This window comes from Penicillium angulare (assembly GCF_028827245.1).
Source record: "Penicillium angulare strain IBT 27051 chromosome Unknown utg000004l_segment0_segment0, whole genome shotgun sequence".
Classification (NCBI taxonomy): Eukaryota; Fungi; Ascomycota; class Eurotiomycetes; order Eurotiales; family Aspergillaceae; genus Penicillium; species Penicillium angulare.
The window spans coordinates 6,837,823-6,850,187 of record NW_026623163.1 but is presented as its reverse complement, the minus strand read 5'-3'; the positions used below and the strand labels follow the sequence as shown (position 1 = coordinate 6,850,187).

The 12,365-nt window shown below is 49.0% G+C and overlaps 3 protein-coding genes across 3 annotated transcripts; all 3 read left to right on the top strand.

Moving 5' to 3' along the window:
- Positions 1–1,223: 1,223 nt before the first annotated feature.
- On the top strand, positions 1,224–3,059 carry N7478_006455 (MFS transporter; the record flags this gene model as incomplete). Its single annotated transcript, XM_056922669.1, has 3 exons — positions 1,224–1,629; positions 1,690–2,699; positions 2,763–3,059. 3 exons carry the CDS (start codon positions 1,224–1,226, stop codon positions 3,057–3,059), a joined length of 1,713 nt encoding a protein of 570 aa, XP_056780706.1.
- Positions 3,060–4,408: 1,349 nt separating this feature from the next.
- Positions 4,409–5,023, top strand: N7478_006454 (pheromone/general odorant binding protein; the record flags this gene model as incomplete). The annotated part of the gene is made up of 2 exons (XM_056922668.1): positions 4,409–4,525; positions 4,583–5,023. The coding sequence occupies 2 exons, from the start codon at positions 4,409–4,411 to the stop codon at positions 5,021–5,023; spliced, it is 558 nt and encodes a 185-aa protein (XP_056780705.1).
- A 3,189-nt stretch (positions 5,024–8,212) lies between these two features.
- Positions 8,213–12,200, top strand: N7478_006453 (PE repeat family protein; the record flags this gene model as incomplete). The annotated part of the gene is made up of 4 exons (XM_056922667.1): positions 8,213–8,341; positions 8,415–8,631; positions 8,724–9,011; positions 9,076–12,200. The coding sequence occupies 4 exons, from the start codon at positions 8,213–8,215 to the stop codon at positions 12,198–12,200; spliced, it is 3,759 nt and encodes a 1,252-aa protein (XP_056780704.1).
- Positions 12,201–12,365: the final 165 nt, after the last annotated feature.

Sequence of the window (12,365 nt, the reverse complement as noted above, 5' to 3'; positions counted from 1 at the left end):
AGAGCCATGTATGGAAAAATCAGGCAACATCAGGCATCAAAATTACCTGATTCTGTGACCCCTGCGTGGCCGGCCCGCTAGTAGAGCCAAGATGTCACTGACAATCAATGATGAAGTGGGTTTCCACTATCACGCAATGCCAGAACTATAGATCTATAAAAGCCAAGCTGAGTCTATCGCGACCTTCGAAGTTCATCCGCTGCTGTATCCCATGTCATTCTATTCAATCTGGGGTTTCTTTTAACTCCCTCCACGTCGGCAATTGTCCGTCTTCTCACTCCCAAGGTTTATGCGGGAAGGCAACACAGCCATGCTCGACGATCACTGGTTCCTCTCATCCCTGACCCAAGGGGGTCACAATGAAAGCCAGGATTTGTACCTGTGATATTATTAGGTGCAATCGCCGTTCCGTTCTTCAGCACCGCGCAATAATCAGACAGCCTGGTGCCTTTTCCGCTTTCCCGATCAATGTCCTGCAGAGGGAGGGGGAGGTGCTGTAACATGGTGTGTGCCGGTCGCCGTCGGCCGCCCCGGTCACAGAAGTGATGTTAATGGTGGACCCTGTGATGATCCCCGAAGATCGTGATTCCTTAGAATACTACAGGCTGGATGAAGGTTTTCACTTGTCCCCTATCAAGTGAGACATAGAACTGCAATGCGAGGCAAAGAAAATTCTTCTGCCTTTCCATCCTGGAGCATCAACTAAGGATAGTGCCTGGCCGATCATCTCTATAACGAGATGGCCCCCGGATACTGCCCAGACTCGTGCCTGCTTTTTTGGTCCTCGAGTTGCCAAAACACGGGATCCACGCCTGCCCGCTATGGAGTCTGGTTGGTACATCGCTCGGCTCTTGGGGAATTCGGTTTTCCGGACCCTTGACGATCCCATCAGATTCTATTGTCTTGGCATAGCATGTATTGCTCGTTATCACTACTGCATTGGGTATAATTCTAGCCGCATTGGACCCCGTTCATTTGCCAGGCCGAGTGCGATAAAGCATTGCAACGCTGCAGATCGCCCGCTATAGCGTTTCGGAACATTCTATTGTTATCGATCTTCAGGAGATTGTTACAATTGTTTCATGCACACAAGGCTGTCGTCTGCCTCATTGGCGATCCCATGCCCACTTGGGGTATTCTGTTGAGAAAAAGAGTTTGGCTGCCCGAATCTCGTTCTGTTATCATTTTCTTTGCAAGTGATCTGATAACCCATTTCCTTCAAAATGAGCGACGATATGAGGAATTCACCAGCCAAATCCATTATACCACCACCTAGTACCGCGGAAAGCAATGAGCCAATATTTACTACGAACCATGAGGTTGAATCGGAAATACATCTTTCGGATGCTTACTCGCATGCTCCATCGCATATTTCCAGCATCACCGACGATGATCACGAAAAGAACCATGACCCCGAAATACCACAAATTGCTTTACCGCGCCAAAGCACTGAACTCGGCCCGCCAGTTGTGGTTCCACGATTGAGACGAAGGGGACTGCTCGGTCAATTTACTCTCGTCGCGGAGATCGAAAATCCGAGGACGTACTCTCGAGATATGAAGTGGTTTATCACATTCATTGTTGCATTAGCAGGGATTCTAGCTCCGTTGGGAAGCTCAATCTTCTTTCGTAAGTTTCATAAACCATATCGTATGCCATGCCCAGAAATAACGAGTCATGCTCGTACAGCTTCGCTTTCCCAAGTGTCCAAGGAACTGAACACGACCCCCACTTTAACCAACTTGTCGATCTCTTTATACATGCTTGCTATGTCCATTTTCCCTCTGTGGTGGTCCTCATTCAGTGAACGACTCGGTCGACGGACAGTCTACATAACTTCATTCCTTCTCTTCGTTCTTTTCAATGTTCTCTCCGCCATCTCTAACACCATCGGGATGCTTATCGTCATGCGAATGCTTATGGGTGGCGCATCTGCGTCTGTCCAAGCCGTCGGAGCAGGAACTATCGCAGACATGTGGGATGTCCAAGAACGTGGCCGTGCAATGAGTATTTTCTATCTTGGTCCTCTTTGTGGCCCTTTGCTGGCTCCCATCATTGGCGGTCTATTGGCTCAACGTTGGGGTTGGCGAAGCACACTATGGTTCTCGGCAGTCTTTGGTGCTCTTATACTTATCTTCATCATATTTGCCTTACCGGAAACATTGACTGTGCAAAAGCCCATTCTCCCTCCCGTCGATGAAGATGAAAACGATCCTATCAGTCGACCTCTGAGCCGTGTGTCAACTCAGCAAATGGTAAAGTCCACAGCAAGGTGGCTCAAGTTCCTGAAGATTAGCTTCATCGATCCTCTCAAGATTGTCTCTTACTTGCAGTATGTTCCAGTACTGTTGAGTGTATATTATGGTAGTATCGCATTCGGCTCTCTCTTTGTGTTGAATGTCAGTATCGAAGATACGTTTGGTAAACCGCCATACAACTTCAGCACCATCGTCATTGGCCTGCTCTATATCCCGAATTCCTTGGGTTATTTCATAGCCAGTGTTTTTGGTGGACGATGGATGGATAGCATCATGCAGCGTGAAGCAAAGAAAGCGAATCGCTACGACGAAAAAGGAAGACTGATCTTCCACCCGGAGGATCGTATGCGCGAGAACGCTTGGCTCGGTGCTTTTCTCTACCCTGCTGCTCTTATCTGGTACGGTTGGGCGGTGGACAGGGGCGTGTTCTGGCTGGCTCCGGTATGCCCATACCTTGCCCATTTAATTTCGCTTATGTCTGGCGATGCTAACTCTCCATCATAGATGATTGCCAATTTCTTCTTTGGCATCGGCTCAATGTTGATTTTTAGCATGGTAACCACCATGCTCACTGAGTTTATGCCCAAGAAGTCCTCCATCGGCGTCGCCCTGAACAACTTTGTTCGAAACATATTTTCTTGTGTGGGATCACTCATCACAGCGCCGCTCATTGGTGCCATTGGAAATGGCTGGCTCTTCACTATCCTCGGGATAATCGGCTTTGCAAGCGGCTCCGTCATTCTTTTTATGAAAATTTATGGCCCTCGATGGAGACTCAAGATGGATGAGCACATGAAGTGATCCTCCATGAGAAGATCAGCATTCTGCATTTTTAGGCGTTCGACACTCATTATTGTTTGCACTACTTTGGAAGATGCCCATGTTCATGATGATAAATATCGATACTTTCCAGGTCTCGCACATAAGTTTGATGCGATCGTACATCCATATTCATATTTTGTCTACAGTCGTTCCTTCGTTTGCCTTTCTTTCCCTGGCGGTGATGCCATTTCTTTCTGTTTCGGCCTGGCGTTTCTCGAGCGATGAAACCTCATATTTTACTTGCGTCTTGAATAATACCCCAGTTCAACCTGTGTTGATGCCATAGTGCACTGCCGCGGACTTCGAGTATGACAAGATTTTACATATTCTATAAACAGTACCTAGTCTATGACCCATCTCTATCCTTACTTGTATAAGAGCATCCACTGGTGCGTTTTATGATCAGACCTTGTCTGCACGACCCATCAGGCCCATTTCTGGGGCACCGAGTCCATCTACCGAAGCCCCGCAGCATCATGCGATGAAACTCAACCCCATCTACCAAGGCTTCGAAAGATGTGCGAGACTACGAGCCCCTTCATTTCTAAGGAAATACATCAACAGACAAGGTTCATCTTACCCCTCAATTTGAAATTGTTAGTATCCTCTACAGTAGGACCCGGACAAGATGATGGAGCCCACATTCTACGATGTTTCGAGTTCCTCTACTGGGGATATCTCTACTCGATAGAATTCACCACAAGATAGGACGAGTGGCGAAAGTCCTATGTGGTTACTGTTTTGTTTGCATGTTTACATAGCCAAACCACTTTCCCAGCCACCATGAATTATGATGCCCAAGTCCACGGGTGTTACTTTTTATTGGCATCCATGATGTAATTGTACCTGCAATCGAAAATTTGATGATAGAACCAGTGTAGTGGCCTTCTCGAAACATCAAGTTATTTTTCGTTGCACCAATTAACAAAAGTTGGCGTCATGGAAAATTTAAGAATGGAACATTTGAAGGAAGGACTTCGCGAAGAATGTGTGGGGAGGCTTGGCGTAGAAGAATGCAAAGTTAAGATTAAGGCAATATCATCTAGGGAGAGTAAAATAACTGTGACCTCACAAAGCGTCTCCTTCGAAGGGACCGGGTGTTGCGAATAGCTCAGCATCTACTATTTAATCTCCCTCGTACGCTTGACTTTGGACAATCAATTCGCTCTACATCTACAGCACAATACTTCATACGATTCAAGTTATTCAAAAAAAAAACCTCAAGACATTTCCGCCTTTACAATCAAAAAACTACCATAAAAAACCGTCGCAATGTTGACTCTACAATCCATATCGTTTGTGCTCCTCATGCTCTGTGGCACTACAGTATGTACTACTTCATCGACCTGAAATTCAATCTGCAAATATCTAACAATACCAAGATCAGTATGCCATTGGCAACCCCATCCTCATCCATTGGAACAGAGTCGATGAGAGGCGCTAAAGTATGTACTCCAACCTTCGAGTTAACATGGAATCTACAAGTACTAACAGTTCCAAAGATCAGCACGCCCACTCCATCCCCATCTACGGGAACTGAGTCAATGAGAGTCTCTACAAACCATCTCGCCCAAGTGCAAGATGTCGCAAACAAATACCAGTCAGCTCGACATGAATGCATGACCCAGGAGGGTACAGCAGAAGACAGCGTCGCCAGATATGAAGATACACAAGACGTCGGTTCTGATTTGGGCTGCTTTGCTGGGTGTGTGGGATATAAGATGGGCGCTATAAATGAGGGTGGAGGATTCAATGAGAAGAATTGGGTAGATCATGTTTCGCAAATCGATGATGCGGAAGAACGGAGAAGACTTTGGTATGAGGGAAGTATTATGTCTCACTCGGTTAATGGAATGAACCGTTGTGATACTGGTAATAAGTTGGCGAGGCTTTCGAAGGAGTTCTCTAAGCCACCTAAGGAGCAAAACCTGGAATCCGTTTGAGAGCTGGGCTCTAACTGATGGATGATTATCTCCGCCGTTTTTCTTGTTAAAAAGGACATGGATTGAGATTTTACTGGTTTGACTGTTTATCAATTGGCTTTTTGTGGATCAATTGCTTTGCTATTATGAGTTATGAGCTTCCTTGGTATCAGTTCCAAGTCGGCATTGATGTTCGCGGGATTATGTATTATCATGAAAACCATGTATGACTGTCATTGTTCAAATTGGATCACTTTTTTTTTCATTGAAATTGAACAGCCGTGCTTGAACCCTATTGCAATTGAAGAGAGGATCGACATTGCTACAGTTTTATGAATTCGATGTCTGCTAGGTTCGTCCCTGCTTTTAGGATGTCGTTCACTACATCGGCAGATTAAAACCCCGCCAAAGAATGTATAGCCGACTGAACAGAGTTATGATATGTGAAGGGCAAAGCACCAGTCTCAGCCTGATCATGTACCCACTATGACGAGAATTCAGGCCTGCTGTGTCTTTCAACCATGAGATACGTAATATGCCCCTTGTACGTTGTATGTGATTCATGTTTGTTGATCTTCAGAATTGGGTTCATAGTGGCTCCTCTACGGAATAAACAGGAGATTTAAACCTTCCATGTACATACAATTTGTATACCTTACAGAGCAAGGCAACCAATGGGACTGATGTCACCTCATATCAGCAAACGAACCCCTCAATAGCCTGCAGATCAGGAATCAAGCGGGGGAATTTGGAGGTTACACAGTTATTCGGAGCCATGCAGGCTTTAGAACCGGAGGGATTCGTCATCTGCAGTAGTGGCACGCGCTAGTTGGACTTATGTACACTGGCGAGAGGTTTGAGATTGTTGTTGTTTCCCCTCTAACCCCCCATATACACCGGGAAAAGGGTCCAGGGACCTATTATCCAATCGAGACCGAATTTAGAAACTTTATGATAAGCATTTTGGGGGGAAAGTGAAAGTCTGATAAGTCTTATTGATTTGTATTAACTATCGTTTCCATTATTCAATGCCTAGTTTTCTTCTATGTTGATCAACATTGGGCTCCATCTAGATGTCGGCTGCCCGAGCGCCCGTGAAATCTCCAAGGAGACTAGATCCTCTCCTTGGGTTTCAATATAGACTGATTGTGATGGATTAATTCAAAGGTACGAAGAAGGGGTTATGGTACATTGCAATCAGTTATTAATAGACGTAGATGTACAACAGACTAGATCCTTAGTGATCTAATTGACGTGGTTAGGCATGGCGGATCCTGCAAAGAAAACATGGGACCGAGAATGCTCGACCTAGTTTCCCAAAATACTTAGGCGTGACTGTTTTAGATAGGACTAGACTGATTGTCCATTGCACACGTTACAAATGCATTGCGACCAGAGAGTATGCTATAGTTATTGCGAGTAATTAGCGACTGCCGAGAACATCACCACTAGGTTTCATCCACGCCAGACTAAGGATGACAAGGATGCTCGGTCTGTCTTAGGGCGCTGGAAAGCCAATTGACTCTATTTTAGAATATAGCGAGGTTTCAAATTAGTTTGAGGTTGTTGTACGGCGTATATAGACATACGAAAGACAAGCGGGTGGTTTCCATGGGACACCGTCGGGCCGCCCCGTGGCAAGAACAACATGGTAGATTTAGGTGGCGCTGCATCCCGCTGGATTAGGATCTGTAAGACCGCAGATGAGTCCATTATTGGACACATGTTCAAAGACCCGAGTTCCAAAGTAGAAAGTAGTTCAATCAGATAATGCGATAAACGAACTGGAAAAAAGAAGAAGCAAACGAATCAATCCAAAGTGAGGCGTCACCTGATCCCCTCCAAGTTCCACAACCTGCGATATTCAGTTCAGGCTACGGAATCTTCTCCTGCACAATGCATCGTGGTGCATGATGACTCAAACCTCATTCCAACTGTGTGCGCCCTTGCTGCTAACCAACATAGACAACTTCATGCTGTCCTATTCACATGGGTTTGTGTTGTTGTTTTTTTTTCGGTGGTGGGCGACGATGATCGACCTTTGCTGAAGTGTCGGTGTCGGAGAGTGGGGTCTTGATGACTACACGACTCGACTCCATCCACTTCATTTCCGCCTTTTGGTGTGAGTCAATGGGCCAAAAAAAAGTTGCCCGAGGAGTGTGTCAAGTCCTCCGTAGTGTCTCCAGTGCCGGGTCCTTTTCGAGCGTGATCCTCGTCACTTTGTTGCCTCCCCGCAGCGCCAGGCTTGCATCCTATCTGCCGCCGTTACCGGGCGCGTTGGGCAGAAATGAATTGCTTTCGACTGCATCACTTTGAATCCAACTTGCCGGGCAGTCTTGGAAGACTATGCCCCCCTGGGTACACTGCAGACGCTTTTTTTCGGTGTGGCTTCTTAGAGACCACTCGATTTCTTAGTGACCCACCCTGGGTTCGGATCCATTTTTCCCCCACCCCACGGCGTGGGTGCCCGTGTGTTTTTTTTTCTGTCTACTCGTATACAGCGATGGCAAAAAAAGGCAAAGAAGTCAGCAAGCAACTCTAGAATAGCACAAAATTTGAATTGATAGAAAATTTGTTGGTGCCACCCACCCCCACTCAGTATTTTCTCTGGCGTTACGATAATGCCTTACCTATCTCGGGTATTGTGTTTCCTGATTCCCAATCCGATTTTGCTGTGGGATGCTTGCTGCAGCTTCTCCCTGCAAAGTGGAGCCTGTGCTGCTCTCACCCGGCCCTAACCAAGAAGCGGACCTCATTGATTCCCCAATGCCAGACGACTCCTGTATGGATACCAAATGCGACGTGGTCCAATGGTGTGCCCGACCATCAGATAGTTCGTTAATGACGTTCAAGGGCCCAATTACCGCAATTGCAGCGATTTGTTATTGCCATCCACCCTGGGGGCCGGACGAACCCTTATACGCTGCCTCACCATGACCGTCCAATTGTAATTTCTTTTGTCACCAGAGAAACAAGCATATGCTTCTTACCTTTTCCGCTCTCTAATACAGCAGTACTCTTCCCGTCTCTCGACTTATCGACTTTCCCAACGCCATATTTTTGTCTATTCTTTTCTTACTGTTCCAAAGTACCCTTGCATCGAGCCCGACTGTGTCTTGTCAATCTACCATTCTTCCGTTATTGTCTCATCACGCGCCACTCGGAATTGTCCAACCTGTTTTAATGATACGTCATTAAAACCCCGAGGGCATGGCTAAGAAAAAGAATAAGAGTAACAAGAAGGCCAACAATAATACTCGCGCCCCCGCCGGAACTTCAGCACCAGACCCTGACACATCCGATATCAAAGAAACTGAGGTTGCCGTCGAGCCCCCGGCTGTAAGTCCGGAAGATGCCCCCGGTGCCGTACAAGTATGCAGCCATTTCCCCATTTCAGTACCAATCGGTACAGATTCAATATCAAACATATGATTGGGAAAAATCCCAATTTGCAAGTTATACCATCAATGATTCGACCGAACGTCTGACGGGGGGCAATGATCAGGACAACAAAGACCCCAGCACCGACGAACCAAAAGAAGAAGCACCAGCTGCCGAAGCACCAGAACCACCAGTAGATGAACCTAGCCCACCACCAACAGATGGCTCAGAGACCCAAGAATCTTCGGGTAAGTATCATCATGTCATATCCTATATATGATCATGGTAAAGGGGTATCGTACATAAGAATAGTCACTCACTTGAAGAACAGAATCAACAGAGGCATCAACTCCCGCCGAGCCAGCCGATGCTCCTGATGCAGCAACCGCAGATGCCAAAGAAGAAGGCGCAGATGCGCCTGCTGGTGACGAGCCTGCGCCGAACGCAGAGGGCGAAGCACCGGCAGATGAAGCCCCTCAAGAGCCTGCTGCGGAGAGTGCAGGGCCAGAGCAAAAAGATGAAGATGCTGCACCAGCGGAAGATGCCCCACCAGCAGAAGATGCACCGCCAGCCGACGATGCACCACCAGCAGCAGAAGATGCCCCAAAGAATGACGGTGGAGGAAATGGTAACAACAACCCTTAACTCCTATTATCATAACTCAATTTTATTGTTACTAATATTGCAAACAGACGAAGATTTTCCAGACTGTGACCCTGAAGATGGAGCAGATAAGGTAGAGGCTGAGAAAGAAGCGGCTGCAAAGCAAGCGGCTGAAGATGCCGAGGCCGAGGTCACTAAAGCGGAGGAGCCCTCTGGTGACGCGGATAGTGCCAACCCTGATGTACCAGCGGAGGAAGCACCTGCTGAAACGTTCGAGGATGCTACACGTGAGGGTGAAGCTGAGAAGGAGAAAGACGCATCAGATCCTCCTGCCGAGGCCGAACCCCAACCAGAAGAGCCCAAGGCTGAAGAACCGCCAGCACCGAGTGAGCCCGAACCGCAAGCAGCAGAGGAGCCAGAAGAGAAACAAATGACAAGTGCCGAGAAGAAAAAGACCAAAAAGAACAAGAAAAAGAAGAAGGGTGGCAAAGGAGCCGATGCGGAACCTGAACCTACACCCCCTGCCGAAGCAGCGCCTGAACCTGAAAAACCTGCTCCTGCCCCGGCGGAAGAAGCCCCAACCGAGGATGTTACTCCTGAACAGCCACCGGAGGAAACACCTGCAGAGGAAAAGGCGGAAGCTGTAGAGCCTGGGCCTGAGCCATCCGTCGAAACCACGACAGAAGAATCTGGAGATGCTCCGCCAGTAGCAGAGCAAGAAGCTCCAGCAGAAAGCGAAAAGGAACCGGAAGCTTCAGCAGCGGAGCCAGAAAGTCCACCAGCTGAAGAGACAACTGCAGCTGAGGGTGCTCCAGAGGAAACCCCAGAGGCCGCGCCAACTGAAGCTCCCGTTGAAACACCTCATCCAGAGCCTGAAGAGGCTGCCACACCTGAACCCGAAGCCGTACCTGAGGCCGAGCCGGAGGCAACCTCTGAGCTACCCGCTGATACGCCTGCAGAAGAATCTGCGAAGGACATTGAGACTCCTGAAAGTGGTACTGAAGCTGTTGAGGAGCCTACGCCAGAGCCAGCAGCACCAGCAGAAGAGCCTGCCCCAGTACAAGAGGAATCGGCCAAAGAGGCTGTACCTGAAGAAACTGCTGTTGAGGAAGAGCCAACCGAGGAGCCACATGCTCCAACAGAAGAAGCACCAGGCGAGGCAGCGGTAGAAGAGCTAGCACCTACCGAGGAACTGGCTTCAGACCCTGCACCGGAAGAACCTTCACCTACAGCTGAGGAGTCTGCCCCGGTCGAGGCCGTTGCTGAGGAAGCCCAGTCTGCTGAACCTCCTGTTGAAGAGCCTCCAGCTGCTGATTCAGTACCGGGGGAACCTGCAGGTCCAGAACCCGAGGCGCCTGAGGAAACCCCAGCGGAAGCGGCTCAGGACGAGCCTGCTGCTGAGGTAGAGGAGGCTAAGGACATGTCTGTGGAAGAGCCGCCAGCTGAGACTACTCCGCCCGCTGAAGAGGCTACTCCTGCAGAACCTGCCTCTGAAAAGCCACCTGCAGATGTGGCGCCCGCTGAAGAACCAGCACCTGTCGAGGAACCGGCCCCCGTTGAAGAACCGGCACCTGTTGTTGAAGAACCAATACCCGTCGAGGAACCCTCACCCGTTGTCGAAGAACCGGCACCTGTTGAAGAACCAACACCCGTTGAGGAACCCACGCCTGTTGAAGAGCCTGCACCTTTCGAAGAACCTGCACCTGTTGTCGAAGAACCCGCGCCCGTCGAAGAGCTTGCACCTGTTGAAGAACCAACACCCGTTGAGGAACCCACGCCTGTCGAGGAACCAGCACCTGCCTTTGAGGAACCGGCACCCGTCGAAGAGCCTGCACCTGTTGAAGAACCGGCACCTATTGTCGAAGAACCTGCGCCCGTCGAAGAACCGGCACCTGTTGAAGAACCGGCACCTATTGTCGAAGAACCTGCGCCCGTCGAAGAACCGGCACCTGTCGAAGAACCGGCACCTATTGTCGAAGAACCTGCGCCCGTCGAAGAACCGGCACCCATCGAAGAGCCTGCACCTGTTAAAGAACCGGCACCTATTGTCGAAGAACCTGCGCCCGTCGAAGAACCGGCACCTGTCGAAGAACCTGCACCCGTCGAAGAGCCAGCCCCCGTTGAAGAAACGGCACCTATTGCTGGGGAACCGGCACCTGTTGTCGAAGAATCAGCACCCGTTGAGGAACCGGCACTTCTCGAAGAAGCTCCTAGAGGAGTTGCTCCAGACGAGCCACCGGCACCACTAGAGCCCTTAGTACCCGTGCAAGTGCCGCTCGTAGAGATTGCACCAGAAGAGCCAGTCGAAGAAAGCCGTGAATTCGACGAAACCGCCGAGGCCCCAGGAAGCAAGGACGAAGGACGTCGTCGCAAGAAGCGTCCATCAGGAGATCGCGAGCGACGATATTCCAAGACATCCTCAGATGGACAGAAAGGTCTTCAACGCCAAAAGAGCGAACGCGGCGTCTTCACAAACCGATGGGCCAAGGCTCTAGATGAGGCCAAAAAGCAATACGAGGAGAAGAAACGTGCCGATCAGCAAGTTCTACGAAGCAAGGCTGCCGTTGAAGCTGACAAGGAACGAAGTGGAGTCTCTACAACGTCTGAGAAGAAGCCTAGACGCTCTTCAAAGGACAAGGAGCAACCAATTGTCGAAGTCAAGCCGAAACGAAGTCCTTCCTCAAAGGAACCAAGTAGCAGTCGTTCATCCAAACCTCCCCCATCTTCTAAACCGAGTTCTTCTGCTCCGACCAAGCAGCCTCGCCACTTCCTCAAGTATATGAATAATGGGGAATCAGACAATTTCAAACCTCTTGTTCGTGTTAATACGTCAAAGTCTTCGGCACCATCTTCTGACCGACCTCGTCGTGCTTCGACGGCTCAAAGCCATGGCAGCGATGAGAGGAAGTCTAGTAGTCGATCCAATGGTTCTGGCTCTGGTTCTCGTCGTGAAGAGGAACCTGCTCGTCCGGAGAAAGAAAAGGAGAGGACAAGAGAAGAGGGGAGAGAGAAAAAACCTCGCCGACGTTCTCGTGAAGAGCCTGAAGCTAGTAGTAGCAAGCCTCGCGACAGAGAAAGAGAGAGGGAACGAGAAAGGACCGAAGATGGAGAGAAACCTGAAGGCGCTCGCCGACACCGTCGACACAGACGTGAACCCTCCCCAGTGAAAGAATCCAAGGTGAGGGGGTTTTTCAGAAGCATCGCTGCTCATTAAGTTAGACCTGTTTGATTGATTTTTGTACTTCGACGCCGCGCCTTCGGGATACTTTATGTGTGATGACGGATAGTTTGGTAGAGTTGATCCCATTTGTGTATGATCATGGTTATTGCATGAGGAGCGATGCATTGCTGGAGTACTTTCTGCTTTATTTTTGTCTAA